At 43.3% G+C, this 19,633-nt stretch overlaps 1 protein-coding gene across 1 annotated transcript in view; it reads left to right on the top strand.

The window, feature by feature from the left end:
• LOC121288988 (atrial natriuretic peptide receptor 2-like) overlaps window positions 1–10,462 on the top strand; it is a 110,405-nt gene extending 99,943 nt beyond the window's left edge. Inside the window, exons 23-24 of the mRNA XM_041207849.1 lie at window positions 1,759–1,850; window positions 10,403–10,462. Of these exons, the coding sequence (XP_041063783.1) occupies window positions 1,759–1,850; window positions 10,403–10,462 (152 nt within the window). The remainder of the gene's footprint in view (window positions 1–1,758; window positions 1,851–10,402) is intronic.
• Window positions 10,463–19,633: the final 9,171 nt, after the last annotated feature.

The raw sequence follows: 19,633 nt of genomic DNA, 5'->3' as shown, positions 1-19,633 counted from the left end.
CCCCGTCCCCATCCCTGAACCCCTTCCTCCACCTTAGTCCTCCCAATCCCCGGAATCCCTCACACATAGCCCCTCCCCATTCCTGACCTGCTCAGACATTCTTACTTCTTCCGCCATCTTTACTCCTCCCCCCATCCTGACTCCTTCCTCAAGCCTTACCTCTTCCTCCAGCCTTACTCCTTCTCCCTTCCTGACTCCTTCAGACACCTTCACTTCTTCCAGCTTTAATCCTTCCTCCCCCCTTATTTCTTCCTCCATCCTTACTCCCTCCCCTCTCTGCACTCCTTCCCCCCCCCCCCCCTCCAAACACCTTCATTTACACCTTCCGCCCTCCCTTTGCACCTATCTGCCCAGTTGCTATCTCATCCCCTGGTACACCCCTCCTCCCCCTGTACACCCTCCTCTCCCTCCCAACCTCACACCCCCCAACACCGTCATTCCCCCCACCCCCAACCTCACAGCCCCCACAACCACTGACACCTCTTCCTCTCCCAGTGGATCCTAGATCTTCCTCTCCCAACCCCTCAACCAGTTTCTGTTGTGAGCATCAACGGTGACTTCCCAACTTCCACGAGCTGCTTCGCAGCAGAGCCACGTCCATGAGAATCCACCCAGCATGCCATGAACGTTCCCCCAGCGTGCTGTTGCTGTCAGGCTCCAGCATCTTCTGCTCCTCGGATGTCCGCCATGTGAGCAAGGTCCTGGTGGTAAGTTCCGACTTCAGTACGTCACAGTTATCAAGGTGGGTTCTGCACCGGCATGTTTTTCCGCTGATGTGGGGGGAATAAGTCCGGCAGGCTAGCCTGATAGTAATATTCCTGACGAGGTTCCCAACGTCCGATGGCGGGGAAATGTGGCCCACCATCGACGGGCTGAGCGGACGACTGCAAACTGATTTCGCAACGTCGCGAAAATAATTTATGGCCTTCTCACTGCATTGTCCGCTCAGGCCTCCAAACACGCCCGACACCAGCAGGCACAGAAAATCCTGCCCTGTGACTCTCGGTTCCTCCTTATCCTTTGACATCATTAATCAGTCTATCTCTTCCAACATCTTACCTTAGTACTACACCAATGTGGCAATGCTTGATCTTGGTTCCATTACACTTGTCCCATTGATGACATTACAAGGCTTGGAGAGGAACTTGTCGATGGCGGTGTTCCCATATATCTGCTGCCTTTGTCCTTCTAGATGGCAATGGTCATGGGTTTGGAAGGTGCTGTCCAAGGAGGCTTGGTGAGTTCCTGCAATGCATCTTGTAGATGGTACACACTGCTGCTACTGTGCACCAGCAGTGGAGGGGGTGAATTTTTATGGACGGGGTGCCAATCAAGCGGGTTGATTCGTTAGACCCCTGGTCAGAAATTGGACAATATCTGGCTTTTCCTTTTAAGTTTGTTTGCAAAGATGTTTTTTTTTATTCATAGGGCTACAGATGTTTGAACTCCTATGTTAATAAAGCATTGTCTTTGAGGTTGGGGGCAGAGTTGGAGGGGCCTTGTCCGTGTACATCCCAATTATCTGGCTTTTTTAAAAACAAAAGCATTGGCAGAAATTTCCATGCGAACCCCTCAAACCGGGAATAAATTTTCCAATAGTAAGATGTACCAGAGAAGTTTCAGACAAGAAGATGGAGGAAGCGAGCACACATACATGATTTTTAAATTTATTGATCTGAATTCTGGAATTGGATTATACATATTGAAATGTGAACGTTAATTTCGTGAATTTTAATTTTTGTTTGCTCCCCATTTTAGCTTTAAAGATACAGTGCAGTTCCAGTTCTTCTGAACTCCTCAAAGAAATCGGTGGTTATGTACTCACCTGTCGTGGTCCGCTGCTTGTAAAGGTAACGTTCTCCGCTGGATAGGTAGCAAATTCATTTTAACGCCTTTGGAACTGAAATTGGTCTTTGCCAGTGGCACACAATGAGCTCATCAGGAATTATCAGCCCAAGTAAAATTTAATTCCGGGAGGCACAGGGCCCAACATCCACCGACAAAACTGGAGCCACCCCCGCTGACCTGATCTCTGGGAGTCCCGAAGGAACTAAGCTCCTAATTGGCAGCAGAAACCCTGCTCCTGCGGCTCCCGACTCCATGGGGACACTTCATTGCTGCACCTCCCCCACTAAGGTGGAACTCCCATCCCGGAGATCTGCTTGGGCTTCACCAGGGATCATCATTGATCCTGAAGAAAAGTATGTGAGGGTAGGATAGGGGTCACCAGTGAGGAGTCAGAGGAAAGGGTTGGGGGGTGGTTCTTTACATACATCCCTGCCCCCTGCCCATCTCCCTTCCTGATGTCGGGTTCCTTGATCAGGCACTTTTCTTTTTATTGTGGGCTTCGCTGGCTGGGCCAGCATTTATTGCCCCTTGAGAAGGTGGTGGTGAGCTGCCTTCTTGAGCCGCTGCAGTCCATGTGGTGTAGGTACACCCACAGTGCTGTTAGGAAAGGAGTTCTAGGATTTTCACCCAGCGACAGTGAAGGAACGGCGATATATTTCCAAGTCAGGATGGTGAGTGGCTTGGAGGGCAACTTCCAGGTGGTGGTGTTCCCATGTGTCTGCTTCCCTTGTCCTTCTAGATGAGTGTCTTTGAACGAGTGACACCCTATAGAAGGCCAAGTCAAGTTTACTTGTCGATCTCCCCACATGTCGACTCCCCACACCCACTGCTGGGTGAATACAATGGGATTAGGCCCTTAAGTGGGCATTAATTGGCTAAAGTCCATTAACGAACTAGTTTTTAACTGCAATCCAGTAAGTTTACGGTTCACCATTACTGATACTAGCTGGTTAATTCTAGAGTTCATTAAATTAAATTTAAATTCCCCAGCTGGGGTTAGAACTCAAACTCCAGACTAGGCCAGGCCTTTAGATTGCTAGTCCAGTAACATAGCCACTATGATAATGTACCCGTATCACCGTTGTGTGCTCAGAAACCATGGGGAAGCTTACACCCTATACAAGATTGTTAGGAATGGAATATAATGTATAATGTAAGGAAGCAGAAAGGCCTTTTGTCCAATGGCTAAGCTTTATTCAATTATTAGCTGAACCATTGGACCAAGAATGCTTAGTTGCTATTCTAGACTCAACTAACTAATCTCACCCAAGGCAGTTAGTTTTCACACCACTTGTTTAAAGCTGCCCAGCCCTTAAGGTTCTATTTTGATATTTATTGCTAAGCAAAAAATCTTGGCAAATCTGAACATGAATTTGTAAGCCTTCCCCAATAAGGCGCTCAGTATCTAATTACCCATTCCTAAATGAGGGTTGACCCAAAATAAAGGTCTTTTAAATTATGAACGGGTTTGACAGGGTTCATGTAGAGAAGATGTTCCCACTTGTGGAGGATGTTCAAAACGTGGGGTCATAAGGTGGTCGGTAACAAATCAAATAAGGTATCCAGGAGAAGCTTCTCTCCCCAGAGATTGGTTGGACTGTGGAACCTGCTACCATGTGATGTAATTGAGGTGAATAGCACAGATCAATTTAAGGTAAGTACATGAGGGAGAAAGGAATAGAATGAAATGCTGACAGGATGAGATGAAATAGGGTGGAGCATAAAGACTCGCATGGACCAGTTGGGCCAAATGATCTGTTTGTGTTGTAATTTCTATTTAACTAGAGTGGCAGTAATTAACCCAGGCACCCCCAAATATGGAAGCAGAATGGGCATGATTTCCACTTCTGAGTGCTTTCCAATGACTTCATCTGGAAATGTCCAGATATGGATGTTAGATAAGACAAAGGCAATCAAAAAAAAAATCACACACATTTTATTTTGGCATAATCTATCAAATACACTTCCCATGAAATCATCGTGCAGACACGATGAGCTGAATAGCTTCCTTCTGCACCATAACATTCTGCGATATTTTAGAAGATTATCCTTTGGAAGTTAAGGCAGTACTTAAAAAAAAATAATTGTTTTGTTGGTTTACATAGGAAAAAAATGATAGGCCATTCAGCCTCGGAACCTATTCTGCCATCCAATTCAGTTGTGACTGGATCTTCCCTCCGTTTACCAACCTTGGTTTCACGAAACCTTTCCTTAATACTCTTGTCTAACAAAAATCTCTCCGTTTTAGGCCGGGATTTTCTGGCCTCGCCCATCACTGGGATCTTCTGGTCCCGCCAAAAGTCAATGGGCTTTTGGCTAACCCACTGCATCTCCCCATGGCGGATCCCCCACAGTGGGGCCAGAATATCCCGGCCTTCGTTGTGAAATTTTCAACCGGAGCCAGGGCTTTATAAGGTACAATTACCCTCTAAGTGACCTCAGAGGCTTACAAGCAGCTACGATTACTTTCATTTGCATATTTGGACCAGTTTCCCACAAGAAATAAGTGATAATCTTAAAAGACTAGCCAATTAAATACAGACCCCCCTCTCCCCTCCAAACGCCTCAACTGGGCTCTTGAATTCCTGTGAGTAATGCCACAAGAGATCCATTAATTTACAGAGATCTTACATGTCCAAGTTTCTATGTTTTAAATATTACTGAAATAAATCTTTTAGTTTCTTTAGGCTTCTTTCAAAGGAATCTAATAAAGGCTTAAGCAGTTTTGGACAGAGTTTTAGAACACTTTCCATAACCATGAAATTTATGTTTGGGAAAAGAAATTCTTGCTTTTCTCAAGTGACTTTCAGGATGTCCCAAATCACATATTAGTTAATGAAATACTTTGAAGTATTGCAATATAGAAAACATGGCAGCCAATTTGTGCACAGCAAGATCCTTCAAACAACAAAGTGATAATAAGGTCATAAGTTCATAAGAAATTAGGAGCAGGAATAGGCCATTCAGCCCCTTGAGCATGCTCTTCCATTCAATAAGATCATGGTTGATCTGATTGTGGCCTTAACTCCACTTTCCTGTCTGTCCTCCATAACCCTTGACTCCCTTGTCAATCAAAAATCTGTCTAACTCGGCCTTGAATATATTCAATGACCTGGCCTCCACTGTTCTCTGGGGAAGAGAATTCCAAATACTAACAAACCTTTGAGAGAAAAAAATCATCTGCATCTCTCTCTTAAATGGGAAACCCTTGATTTTTAAACTGTGCCTCCTAGTTCTAGATTTCCCCAAAAGGGGAAACATCTTCTCAGTATCTACCCTGCCAAGCCCCCTCAGAATCTTATATGTTTCAATAATATTTCTTCTAAACTCCAATGAGTATAGGCCCAACCTGCTCAAAATCAACTTAATGAATCTTCTCTGAACTGCTTCCAATGCAACTATATCCCTTCTTAACTAAGGAAACCTGTACACTGTTTACTGAGTAGATAATCTGTTTTATTGATGCTGATTGAGGTATAAACATTGGCCAGGAGACTGAGCAGAACACCCCTGCTCGTTTTCAAAATAGTGACGTGGGATTTCTTATATCCATCCGAGACAGCAGATAAGACCTCGTTTTAACATCTCATCCAAAAGTCAGCACCTCCAACAGTGCAGCACTCCCTCAGTACTGCACTGGGAGTCAGCCTAGATTTAGGTAAACAACATGGAAAACACATTCCCTTCGAGCTCATGCTGAAATGCTGAACCAGCGTTAGAAATATACCAGCCTCTCACACCCGGGAGTAATCACGTCATCTATTAAATATCCATCTATCTGGCCCCAATTCCTTTGGGCAAAAAGGATGCCATTGTAGCTGAGTTTTAGGCCAAATGTACACAACATGTCTCAAGCGACGCCTCAGTGATTTGGCATGCTGCATTGTGCAGTTCAATCCCAGGGGGAGAAAACTAAAGATTGCACTTGAGACTGCTCACAGCTGGTTATCACTTTAAAATTGCTGGAAGGTTCAGCTGTTCCAAAACTGGATATGTAGTGGCTATAATTGCACCATTTGCCTCACAAAAGAACACACATGCTACCCAATTACTGCTTTCTGCAGAGATCATCTTCAGAAATCCTGTCTCTATTTCAGATTGCTTTATAATTCCAAGGATTTTTTTCTTGATAAAAATGCCTTGATGGAGACCCTGCATGAAACTTAATGTTGTAGGCGGGGTATTTGTGAGGGGTGGTTGGTGGCACAGTCACTGGACTAGTATTCCAGAGACGTAGGGTAATGCTTTGAGGACCCGGGTTTGAATCCCACCACGGCAAATGGTGGAATTTAAATTCAATATTTTTATTAACTTTCTGATGGTAACTGATTGTTGTAAAAACCCATCTGGTTCACTAATGTCCTTTAGGGAAGGAAACCTGGCCTACATGTGACTCCGGAACCAGAGCAATGTGGTTGACTCTTAAATGCCCTCTGAACAAAGGCAATTAGGGACAGGCAATAAATGTTGGCCTAGCCAGCGATGCTCTCATCCCATGAATATTTTAAAAAAAAATTGCAGTCAGAATCTAACCACTTGCAGAGCATGGCTTAAAGAGACAGTCAGAGATTGGAGGAGTTATGCTGTGAAGAATCCCAATGGCTCTATTTTTTTGGAGTGACTGAATTTCATAAGACCATAATAAATAAGAGCAGATGTAGGCCATTCAGCCCCTCGAGCCTGCTCCTCCTTTCAATAAGATCATTGCTGATCTGATTATGGCCTTAACTCCACTTTCCCGCCATAACCATAACCCCCATAACCCCAGACTTCCTTGTCAATCATAAATCGGTCTAAGTCAGCCTTGAATGTATTCAGTGACCCAGCCTCCTCTGCTCTCTGGGGAAGAGAATTCCACAGACTAACAGGGTCACATGAGGGAAGCTGTGGTATGCTAAGGGGAAAGGCCTAGACAATGGAGCAACGTAGCAATAAGGATAATGATAATCAGAGCATGGCAGGAAGGGACAGAGCATCCAAACTTAAGAGTGCAACAGCCAAGAAGTCCAGCAAAAATAGTAAAAAGACAGACAGAGCTAAAAGCTCTGTGTCTGAACACTTTCATAACAAAATGGATGAATTGACAGCTCAAATAGAAATAAATATGTACAACCTGATAGCCATTAGAGAGAAATAAAAAAACAAAGAGTGCTGGAGAAACCAGTGCTGAAAAAGTGTTTTTGTTTCAGATTTCCAACATCCACAGTATTTTGCCTTTAGCCATTAGAGAGATACGGCTGCAAGGTGACCAAGCCTGAGACCTGAATATTAAAGGGTACTTGATGTTTCAGAAGGACAGGAATCCAGGAAAAGATGGTGGGGTATCTCTGTTAATTAAGGATGACATTAATACAATAGTGAGAAATTACCTTAGTTCTAAAGATCAACATGTAAAATCAGTTTGGATAAAAATAAGAAATAGTGAAGGTAAGAAGTCACTTATTGGAGTAGTTTATAGGGTGGAGTATGCAGGAAAAAGTAATGGGGTTTGTAAGAAAGGTACTGCAAAAATCATGGGTGATTTTAATCTACATATGGATTCGATGAATCAGATTGGCAAAGATAGTCTGGAAGTTGAGTTCATAGTGTTTTGAGGACAATTTCTTAGTGCAGCACCTTCTACAGCCAACCAGAGAGCTGACTATTCTAAACCTGGTAATGAGCAATGAGACAGATTAATTAATGACCCCATGGTGAAGGAGTTTCTTGGTTGCAGTGATAACAACATGTTAGAATTTCACATTTAGCTTGAGGGTGAGAAGAGTGGGTCTAAGACTAGTGGTTTAAATTTAAATTTAAACAAAGACAGTTACAAGGGTATGAAGACAGAGCTGGCTAAAACGAAGTGGGAAATTGGATTAACTGGTAGGACAATAAAGATACAGTGTCGGACATGTAAGCAGATATTTTGTAACACTCAGCAAAGTTATATTCCAGTGAGAAAGAAATACTTTCGGAGAAGGATGCAGCATCTGTGGCTAACTAAGGAAGTTATAGATAGTATCAAATTGAAAGAAAGGTGGAGTATAATGTGTGAAAATGTGAACTTGTCTGCTTTAGCAAGAAGAATAGAAAAGCAGAATATTATTTAAATGGAGAGAAATTACAGAAATCACAAAAAGTTAGTACGCAGGTGCAGCAACTCATTAGGAAGGCAAATGGAATGTTGACATTTATTACAAGAGGAATGGATAAGAAAAGTAGGAAAGTTTTGCTACAGTTGTATAGGGCATTGGTGGATCCACATCTGGAGTACTGTGTGCAGCCTTTGTCTCCATACTTAAGATAGGATGATATTGAATTAAAAGCAGTTCAGGGAAGGTTCATTCAACTGATTCCTGGAATGAAGGAGTTATTTTATGAGGTATTATTGGACAGCTTGGACCTGTATCCACCAGTTTAGAGGAATGAGAGGTGATCTTATTGAAACATATAAGATGCTGGGGGGACCTGGGTGGATGCCCAGAGAGCAGTGGAGACAGGATCATTGAATATTTTTAGGGCTGAGTTAGATAGATCCTTGATTAACAAGGAAGTCAAAGGTTACAGGGGGTAGAAAGGAAAGCAGAGTTGAAGCCACAAAGATCAGCCATTGTCTCATCAAATGGTGGAGCAGGCTTGAGGGGCAAAATGGCCTACTCTGCTCCTAATTCGTCTGTTCATATATATGTAATGACCCTCCAAGAGAAGAAATTTCTCCTCACCTCTGTCTTAAGTGGGAGACCCCTTATTTTTAAACAATACTGCCTAGTTCTAGATTCCCCCATGAGCAGAAACATCTCAGCATTTACCACACCTAGAAGGACACAAGGGTGACAGGTTGTATTTTACAGGGTGCTGTGGTCCCTGTCCATGATCCTGACGGCCCCGCAGCTATTTAACGCAGTGGCATTAATTGCATTAAGGCGGGATTTCCATGCCAGTTACAAAAGAAAGTCCTGTCTTAGAGAGCTGTTGGCCAATTGGATGGCTGGCAGTTCTATGGATCCAGCAGCACCAGCCAGGAGTGGTGGCCATTGCTGGGACCACAGGGAGTTCTACTGCACCAAGAAACCCAGGTTTACTCCAGGGTTAGGGGTCTTGGCAAGAGGAGCAGGTTTGAGAGGCTGGGGGAGAGGGTTAAAATGGGAATGATTTTGACTGGGCTGTCTCTGGTGGGCCCATGAAGGAGGCTCATCCACCTTGTCTGATACCAGCCTACACAGCTAAAGCTGCCGGTCTTCCCACATGGCAAGAGCCTCCCACCACCGTTGGTAAATTACCAAGATGAGGCACTTAAGTAGCCAATGATTGGCCACTTAAGCACCTCACCCTACACCTTCAAAACCTGCATCGGGGGAATGTAAAATCCAGCCCGAGAATTTTAAAACTGATAAGTTGCTGGACTAGGAGCCAACGTGGGTCAATGAGCACAGAGATGCTGGGTGACCAGAAGTTGGTGTAATGTAGGGGGCATTTTGGATGAACTGTGGATAAACTTTGGATGAGTTTACAAAATGTGGGAGTTTGGAGACCAGCTAGGAGGGCTCGGGAATATTTGAGACTAGAAGTATAAAAAAAACAAGGTTTTTAACAGCAGATGAGTTGAGGCAGTGGCAGGAATGGATGGTGGGAGGTGGCCCATCCCAAACCCAGAAGGACCAGCCCCTATTGTGCCTGTTTGACATTTTGCCATTTCCCACATCAGCCATCCTCTCACAGTGTGGAATTTTGGACATTTGTGAATGTGGGCTCATACCCACTATGACCCGTTCTGATATTTCACTTCCCAAACTCAATTCACATCCAACCTTTACACCCAGCAGCCAGGGGCATCTTTCTTCCCACAGTTTAGAGCACTTCCCAGTGGTTCTAATCACCCCAAATTGACGTTGAGACTGGGGGGGTCAATCGAAAATATCAAGACTGGGATTGATACGCTGTCATTAGGCAAGGGTATTAAGAATTACGGAACCAAGGCTGGTAGATGGAGTTAAGATATAGACCAGACACAACCTAACTGAAGAGCGGAGCAGGCTTGAGGGGCTCCAGTTCCAAGATAGAGTATCCAATGCCTTATTTAAGAAATATTCCACTTCATGAAAACCATTTTCTGATTTTCTTTGATTATCACAAAACGCAATTGTACTTTTCTGAAACAGAAAACAATCTAAAGTTGCTAAAACATTCTTTTTCAATTAATAATAATAATAATAAAAACAAAAATACTGCAGATGCTGGAAATCCAAAACAAAAACAGAATTACCTGGAAAAACTCAGCAGGTCTGGCAGCATCGGTGGAGAAGAAAAGAGTTGACATTTCGAGTCCTCATGACCCTTCCAGTTCTGTCGAAGGGTCATGAGGACTCGAAACGTCAACTCTTTTCTTCTCCGCCGATGCTGCCAGACCTGCTGAGTTTTTCCAGGTAATTCTTTTTCAATTGTCTGCTGCTAAACCAACTATTTGGACTCTTGAACAAAACAAAACATTGGAAAAGGTTTATTTTATTATCTGTTGATTCATTTCAAATTGATGTTGAACATCAAAGTCACAATGCTATACTTTCTTTTTTAGGGTAAAGGAGAAATGACTACATGGTGGCTGGAAGGGAAAGAATGTGATGGGTCACAGTGAATTAGAGACAGAGGAAGTTCAAAACTAGTCACTTCCAACTGAAGACGGCTGTTTCTGCACTCTACCAAACTTTTATAGCTATTAAATATCCTACCACATGTCCAGTACAGGCCATCAAAATGCTTGTTTTGAATGGTGTATAAATAGGACTGTATCACATTAACATTGTCAAGGATTGTTCATAGCTTTGGTTTTGGATTAGTATTGTAATTTTGTGTTAGTCCACCACTGTTGTAATTTTAATATTCCCAATTTGTTGATAGTTTAACTTAAGCACAATTTGTTGTTGGTATCAGTTATTTAATCAATCAGGGTCAGCTGCAACCAATATGGTGTCTATGCAGAGGTTAATCCAATTTTAAGATGGATTATAACACATTCATTATATTAGCAAAACCATTTTACCGTGACAAGAAGTGAGTACTGATCCAGATTGGGCAGGATGGCTGGCATGCGGGAATAACTCTTTCCTCCTTCTTTCTCTTTTCTTCTCAATGCCTCATATCTTCACAACTTCTCAAATTACCCAGAGTCTTAGCATGGATCTACCCTTGGGAGTTTCTCAACACCACCCACTGCTCTGAGGCCTCTCAAAGTCTCTTACTTTGTACCCCTTTCAGGAATGGACCTGGATGGATAATTGACAGAGCCTTATTGCCCTAGAAAGATTTCCTTCCATACAAAGTACCCAATAATATATTGAGTTATTTGTCTAAACCATGCGGTAAAAGTTTGCCCTAATGTTAGCCATCTGCCATTGGCTTAAGCCTTTACATGTACCTTACATCATTGAACAACCAGATCTTGACATCATATTTTCCGATCTCACCCTAGCCTATTCCCAATAACTAGTTTTCTGTCATCCATCTCATCTCTGGGCTAACTTTCAGGGACTCCATTGTTTGCATTATCAGTTATTGGTGCCCAAATTGTTTGTAAGGCCTGTTAATGAGTGGTTCATGATGACTATCCAGTCTAAGTGGTCTTATTCCTTATCAGAATATTGAACCATTGGGTTGTTTGCTAAAGTAACTCAATTTCTGTTTGGAATCAGAATATAACTTTCACATTTCAACAATCATGTTAATTAAGCAATTGAACATTTTACACAGCTTTGTAGTATGGCAGTTTGTTTTAAGTATCCAGCCATTTGCTCTCCCACTCTGGAGAGCAACCTCCTCTGGCTTTCTCTGCTTTTTGACCTTGCTACAAGTGTCATCACTGAAAAAAATCATCATCCCTCAAACTTCAAACAATTTCCAATAAAACAAAACTTACAGCACTAACATTTTTTTTACCTATTTCATGCTGACTATTAAATGTATTTTTATTCTAAGCATATTTCTAATTTCTAACACTAGGAAAGGGTTGGGAACAATAGATTAAATTATTTTATTTCAAAATCCCTGGTAAATGAATTTCAAGACAAAGACATGAACCAAAGAATCTCTTTCACAGTGAAGATACCACACTGCGGGTTTTTTTATGATATATTATTCAAATTATTAATGGGAATTACAGGGAAGCTACCCTGATTGTTCTTCATGTCTTTGTATCCTTAGTTGCATCAAGTATTTATCCAGTTATCCCATCAAAGATACAACGATTTCTGCCTCAGTCATTCCCTGTGGCAAAGCATTCCAAGCTTTCACAAATCCTCTATGTCAAGAAATTCCTCCTAACCTCTGCAAAACACTGTGCTGAATGAGCTGATCTTGGCTGAATAGCTCAGAGCACGATAAATCTGACCTCTATCCTGCTGGGTGAGGGAGGAGAAAACTAGACAGGGAACCCTCTCCTGAAGTTTACCCATTGACTCAGGCTGGCAAAGCATGTATTATGAATCGCAGAAACCTTACAGTGCAGAAGGAGGCCATTCGGTCCATTGAGTCTGCACTGGCTCTTTGAAAGGGCAGGTGAGGACAAGATTGGGTTTAGCTACAATGCCCTCCCCCCATTTACCAAATGGCCACTTACGTTGAAATGTGAGTTGGGCCCTTAAAAGAGAAAAATGTGCACATAAAATGAGAAAAAATTGCAACAAAAATTGATAGCAAGGTCACCTTCAGGCTCCCCGGCACTCAATTCTTGTTTTCAGCAAACAAAGCTGGGATTGCAAAATAGCATAAACTCTTGGATAAACTCATACTGTGTTGCCCTGCCAGATATAACACCTTTTCGAGACTGAGGTACAAACGAATTTTGCATGTGCCACAGGAGCACTAATGCTAGTAGCGATTTCTTCAAACTGTAATGTTTCCCAAATTTAAATACAAATGATCAAACAGTTACATATAATTATATAGAATTCTCAGCACAGAAACAGGCCATTCAGCCCAGCTGGGCTATATCAGTGCTTATTCTCCACATGAACCCTTCACCCACCCCTCTTCATTTCATCCTGTCAGGGTAAACCTCCTATTCCTTTCTCCCTAATCTACCTTACTTAGCTTTCCCTTAAAGGTATCAATGCTATTTGCCCAATTACTCCCTGTGCCAACGAGGTGCCACATTCTCAATACTATCCAGGTAAAGACATTTCTTGTCCCTATTTGATTTTTTTTCTAGTGTCTATACTTATGGCCTCCAATTTTGGGCTCACCTGCAAGTGAAAACACCTTCTCCGCATTTACGCCTATAGTAATCTTAAAGACGCAAATGAGGTCACCTCTCAGCCTTCTAGACTTTGTGGCTCCTTTTTATATTGTTCCCTGCTGGAGGCAGTGGCCTAGATTGCTGGGTCAAGCTGTGAAGAATGAATACTACAACTTCCTTACTCAGCTTCAAATATCTCTTTGGGGTGGGGGGGATATCTTCCATTCTCTGTTGGAAACAAATTCAGCTTTATTTTAACCACACTGAACAGTAATGCCATCCAAAATCATTGTTCAGTAAAGGATGTGTGTTTTTTGTTGCTATTGTGATTAGCAGTCTAAGGAGCAAGTTAACTGAAACCACGGTTACAGGCTCGACACAGAACTAGTGCTGATGATGGGAAGTATTAGAGTTGCCATTAATCTTCTTGGTGTTAAATGTCAGGTCCTATAGATTAATATTTAATCATGTGATACATTTGTCAGTGTTAGTTATTAGGCTTGAGGGCATATTATAAATACACGTGTCCAAGTATGTTTTTGTTGTATCAGTCATAGATCACATGTTTTCAAATGTTACCTATTCATTCTGAAGCGACCTGTGATGTGATAGTTAGCATTGCTGCAATCATTAAAGTTCATTACAATAACAAACAGAAAGAACATCATAAATCTAGGTTCTAGGTTACTTGTCTCTTTGTTACTCGTCTCACTGCAATTTATAATAGGGTTTAAAGTATCATAAAATTATGCTTAAGTGTGATTTGTAATTTATACAAATGTCTTGCCTGCTTTAAAAAATGTGAAGTGTTGTAATTGAATACCATGTACCGTGAAAGGTGACAGCTCTCTGTATCCCCGCCCCCGCCCACCCACCGCCACTGATACTTTCCCTCCTCCAGTTCACGGATTGGTGGAGTTTGGTTCCCAAGGGAACATGTTATTCATGCGTGAGAGTTCACAGTGAGCGGGGCGGGCCATCTGATTGCGAAAGACGTCATAGACACCTTGCCCTATTTGGCATCCATAGACATGCACTTTCCAGAGGGGTTGCTGGATGGGGATGGGACTTCATGCGGTGGCATCGGCCCCATTGCCCAGACAGGATGTTGATGGGCAACCTCACCGCAGTCAGCCGTGGAAGACCCAGCTGGATTTTACCATTCTCAGGCAATTATTTGCCTGCAGTTGGGGTTTCCGCCCCATAAGAGCATCCCACCAATCAGGCCGGCCGTCCTTCAGTCCCAAGGGCACCACTGGGAGTGGTGGCTACTGCTGGGACTGCAGCTGGCCAGGAGCAGCATCCATGGAAGAAACCATGGAATCCAGGTGAGTTTGTGGGGCTCACTGGGGCCAGTCAGGCAGGGCCCAATGAGGGGTGGAAGGTCATGGGGTCGTTGATCATGAAGGTGAGGGAGGGGGAATCTGCGGGCCACAGGATGCCTGGTGAATGGGCTCCCAACCTCCTGAGCCCCCAAGGAGGCTGCCACTTAAGGGACACAATTGGCCTAAAGGCAGTTGGGGCATCCACCAACTTCTCTGCCACTTGTAAAATGCTAGCAGTGGCGGAAAAGCAATGGGGACATCACTCCTTGCCATCTCACCTGATTTTACAAACCCTATTCCTCCCAGCACACTCCCAGGGACCCCATAAAATCCCAGGAAGCCTGCTTTCTATGCACTGTGATTAACGATAACAAACCAACTGCTGGCCCCAGGTTGGATAAATAACTTGGTGCACAGCCAGCAGAGAACCTAAAACAGGAATCAGAGCTGCTATTGGCACAGGCAGAATGGGTCAAATGGCCTCTTTGCATGCCATAAACGTTCTGTATTTCTATGTTTAGACTGGCTCACTCTCCTATGCAGAACAGTGCTACTAACCTTAGCTAGGTCAACAGGTGCAGTACCAAGCAGAGGCCAGAAGATGCACAGCGGCTTCATAAGTCCACTAGAAATAAGAGCAGTTGTAGACCATTTGACCCACAGAGCCTGGTCCACCATTAAAAACGATCATGGCTGATCTTGGGCTTCAATTCCATTTTCCTGCCCCGTCCCCAGTTCCTTAAGTCCCTGAGAAGCCAAAAATCTGTCTATCCCACCCCTAATCGTATTCAACGATGGAGCATCCACAACCCCCCCGGGGTAGAGAATTCCAAAGATTCACAACCCTTTGAGTCAAGCAATTTCTCCTCATCTCAGTCCTAAATGATTGGCTTATCCTGAGGCTGTGCCCCCATGTTTTAAATTCCCCGACCATCGGGAGCAACTTCTCAGTGTCCACCCTAATCAAACCGCTTCAGAATCTTGTATCAGAACGACTCATATCTCTGCAGTCTGTTGGAATGGGAACAGTATTGATGGTACCCATGAATGCACATCAAGTTAGTACCCCCTTCCAGATTGGAGCATCATCTAACTATGGTAAGTATACAAGAAATAAGAAGGGAGGAGGAAGCACTTTTATTTTCATTCATTCATGGGATGTGTGAGCATCACTGGCTAGGTCAACATTTATTGCCCATCCCCAGTTGCCCTTGAGAAGGTGGTGGTGAGCTACCTCCTTGAACTGTTGCTGTCCATGTGGTGTAGGTACACCCACAGTGCTGTTAGGGAGGGAGTTCCAGGACTTTGACCCAGTGACAACGAAGGAACGGTGATATATTTCCAAGTCAGGATGCTGTGTGGCTTGGAGTGGCACTTTCAGGTGATGGTGTTCCCAAAAACCTGCTGCCCTTGTCCTTCTAGATGGTAGTGGTCATAAGTTTGGAAGGTGCTGTCTAAGGAACCTCGGTGAGTTCCTGCAGTGCATCTTGTTGATGGTACACGCTGCTGCTACTGTGCGTCAGTGGTGGAGGGAGTGAATGTTTGTGGATGGGGTGCCAATCAAGCGGCTGCTTTGTCCTGGATTGTGTTGAGCTTCTTGAGTGTTGTTGGAGCTGCATTCATCCAGGCAAGTGGAGAGCATTCCATCACACTCCTGACTTGTACCTTGTAGATGGCGGACAAGCTTTGGGGAGTTAGGGTTAAATCCAGGACAAAGCAGCCTGCATGATTGGCACCCCACCAAAAACATTCATTCCCTTCACCACTGCCGCACAGAGGCAGCAGTGTGTACCATCTACAAGATGCACCTTGGGAACTCACCAAGGCTCTTTTGACAGCACCTTCCATACATGTGACCTCAACCAAAAGGACAAGGGCAGCAATGCATGGGAACACCACCACCTGCAAGTTCCCCTCCAAGCCTCTCACCATCCTGATTTGGAAATATATTGCCGTTCCTTCACTGTCACTGGGTCAAAATCCTGGAACTCCCTCCCTAACAGCACTGTGGGTGTACCATGGAGTGCAACACATAGCCAGTGATGCTCAGATCCCAAAACCAATTAAAAATGAGCTTGAGTGGCCATTTGCAAATCAATCACGTTGCTGTTTGTTTGGAGTCAGGGGCAGTCCAGACAGGTGAAGGACAACTGATTTCTTTTTCAACAGGACATTAGTGAAGCGGATGGGCTTTTATGACCAGCTGGTATTTTCATGGTCACCATTACAGAAACAAGCTATTTCTGCTAGATTCATTGAATTAAATATTTTTAAATTCCCCTGCCAAAGTGATTAATCTCCATATCATTTATCCAGGCCCCTGTGCTGCTGTAAACTGGGAAGGGATGCACACTGACCACTTCACCAGGTGAAAAAAAAAGGCGTCAGGTAGTTTAGGCAAAAACTAGGAGTCAGCATTATTAAAGCTGAAGAAGAGGTTGAGATGTGAAATGTTGCCGGCTGGAATGCACCGCCTGAAAGGGTGGCATTAGCAGATTCAATTGTAAATGTCAAAAGCGAACTGGATGAATACTTGAAGGGAAGAAATTTGCAGGGCTATGGGGAAAGAGCAGGGAAGAGGGACTAATTGGATAGCTCTTTCACACAGCAAGCAACGGCATGATGGGCCGAATGGCCTACTTCTCTGCTGAGGCATTGCGTGATTCTATAATGCATCACTTAATTGACACAGATACTTTAAGCTGTTTCCTGAAGCAAAATAATAAAACATATTCGAATTCTTTTTCTCCATTAGCTTTTTTTTGATATTTGTATCATTTATTGAAGATCAATAATGTTATGCAGGAGGTGCTAAATGTGTGAGGAATCCTTGCGATGCATTCTCTTATCAAAATAAGCTTTCCTTATTACTTAGCCAATCATTTACGATCAGGAAGATCTGCTGTGACAGCTTGGCTCTATTTGTGGTTTAATATGGAAAGCGGTTCCACTTGACCTTCGGTAATTTAAGAACAACCATACTATACTAGTATATAATTTCAATTGTTGAGCTGAAACTATGTAATGGTGTAAGAGGCTGAATCGAGCATTTATCATAGTAATTATTTCATGAACGGAGCTGATATGAAAGATCTAAAACTCGTAGCAGACTTTGCACTCAACAATGTCTAATCATTGTTAAGTAGTAAACAGCAGAGCAATAACAACTTGCATTTACTCAGCACCTTTATGTAGTAACACAGGCCAAAGTACTTTTTAACCAAGATTCCTTTAAAGGAGAGAGAGGGGGAGAGGCTTAGGGAAAGAATTCCAGAGCTGAAGGCAGGACTGCCAATGGTGGAGCAATTAAAATCAGGAATGCACTAAAAACCAGAATTAAAGGAGTGCAGATATCTCGGGGATGTGGGGGGCTGGTGGAGATTACAGAGACAGGGAGTCTTGAGATGTTGGGGGTTTTTGAAAACAAAGATGAGAGTTTTAAAATTGAGAATTTGCCAGACCTGGAGCCAATGTAGAACACTGGGATAACCAAAACAAAAACAGAATTACCTGGAAAAACTCAGCAGGTCTGGCAGCAATGCTGAGTTTTTCCAGGTAATTCTGTTTTTGTTTTGGATTTCCAGCATCCGCAGTTTTTTGTTTTCATATATATATATATATTAGAACACTGGGATGATGGGTGAATAGGACTTGGTGCAAATTAGGATATGGGCAGCAGAGTTTTAGATATATATAGAGTTTATGAAGGGTGTAAGTTTCTTTTTATTTGTTCTTGGGATGTGAGCACATTGGCTAGGCCAGTATCTATTGCCCATCCCTAATTGCCCTTGAAAAGCTGATGGGTGAGCCACCGCCTTGAACCGCTGCAGTCCCTGTGGTGTAGATGCATCCACAGTGCTGTTAGGGAGGGAGCTCCAGGATGTTGACCCAGTGACAGTGAAAGAACGGTGATATATTTCCAAGTCAGGATGGTGTGTGGCTGAGAGAGAGGAGCTTGCAGGTGGTGGTGTTAGGAACATAGGAACAGTAGTAGACCATTTAGCCCCACAAGCCTGCTCCGCCATTCAGCTACAGCATGGCTGATTGTCTACCGCAATGCCATTTTCCTGCACCCAAAATGACAGTGAAGATAGAAGACCAGTGCAGAGAGCATGAGAATTTTGAAGTCTAGAGGTGACAAAGACGGAATGATAGAATACAACACATGGACTGTAGCGGTTCAAAAAGACAGTTCACCACCAGCTTCTCAAGGGCAATTAGGGGTGGGCAATAAATACTGGCCTAGCCAGTGACACCTACATGTGAAAGAATAAAAAAAAACAGGTTGGACGTAGTTATGTTTAAACAGTATGGTGCTTTTTTCAGATGCACATGGAGCACTACATACAGCTCTGGTCACAGGAGAGAATGGCGGGAGGATTTATAGGAATCAGTTAGTTTAGTTTCTTTGTGTCAATTTTCAATGACATTGCCTGTTTCACTAAGGTGAAGTCTACTTTAGAAGAGAGAGAAAACACAGCATCAGTTTTATGTTGCTATAGCAACTTTTGATCACATAGTAATTTGACAGAAACAGAATTCAGACAATCCTACTAGCAACAATCAGCAAGTCTCTTGTTGATAGTTCCAGTGACAGGAAGGTCGGCAGCCAGAAGATACAGATTAAAGGTCCCTGAAGGGGCAGTGTCCTGGCTAATAGTTTGCCAACATTCAACGTCACAAAAGCAGATCATCTGGTCATTATCACATTGCTGTTTGTGGAATCTTGCTGTGCGTTAAATTAGCTGCTGCGTTTCCTAGATTACAACTGTGACTGCACTTCAAAAAGTACTTCATTGGCTGTAAGGAATACAAAGAATTGAGTTCCTGTGTCAGAATAGCAAAATTATTGCAGCGCAGAATTCAGCCAGTTAATGTCTGCACCGGCTCTCTGAATCAGCAATTCACTTAGTGCCATTCTCCTGCCTTCTCCCTGTAGCACTGCACATTCTTCCTCTTCAAATAGCAGTCTAATCCTCTCTATAATGCCTTGGTTGAACCTGCCTCCAACAGGCAATGTATTCCAGACCTTAACCATTCACTGTGTGAAAAAGTTTTTTCTCAAGTGCTTTGGTGCTTGTGAAAGGCTCTATCGAAAATCAAGTTTTGCTTTCAGACTAAACAAGACCAAGCTTGATTTTTCTTTCCTGATAGATATAACCTCATATCTCTGGTTCACAGAATCACAGAATTGTAAAGGTGTAGGAGGCTATTCGGCCCATTGTGTCTGCACAGGCTCTCTGAGCATTTT

The sequence above is a fragment of the Carcharodon carcharias genome, chromosome 16, assembly GCF_017639515.1.
Source record: "Carcharodon carcharias isolate sCarCar2 chromosome 16, sCarCar2.pri, whole genome shotgun sequence".
Classification (NCBI taxonomy): domain Eukaryota; kingdom Metazoa; phylum Chordata; class Chondrichthyes; order Lamniformes; family Lamnidae; genus Carcharodon; species Carcharodon carcharias.
The sequence above is the reverse complement of the archived record's forward strand: the minus strand, read 5'-3'. Positions and strand labels throughout refer to the sequence as shown.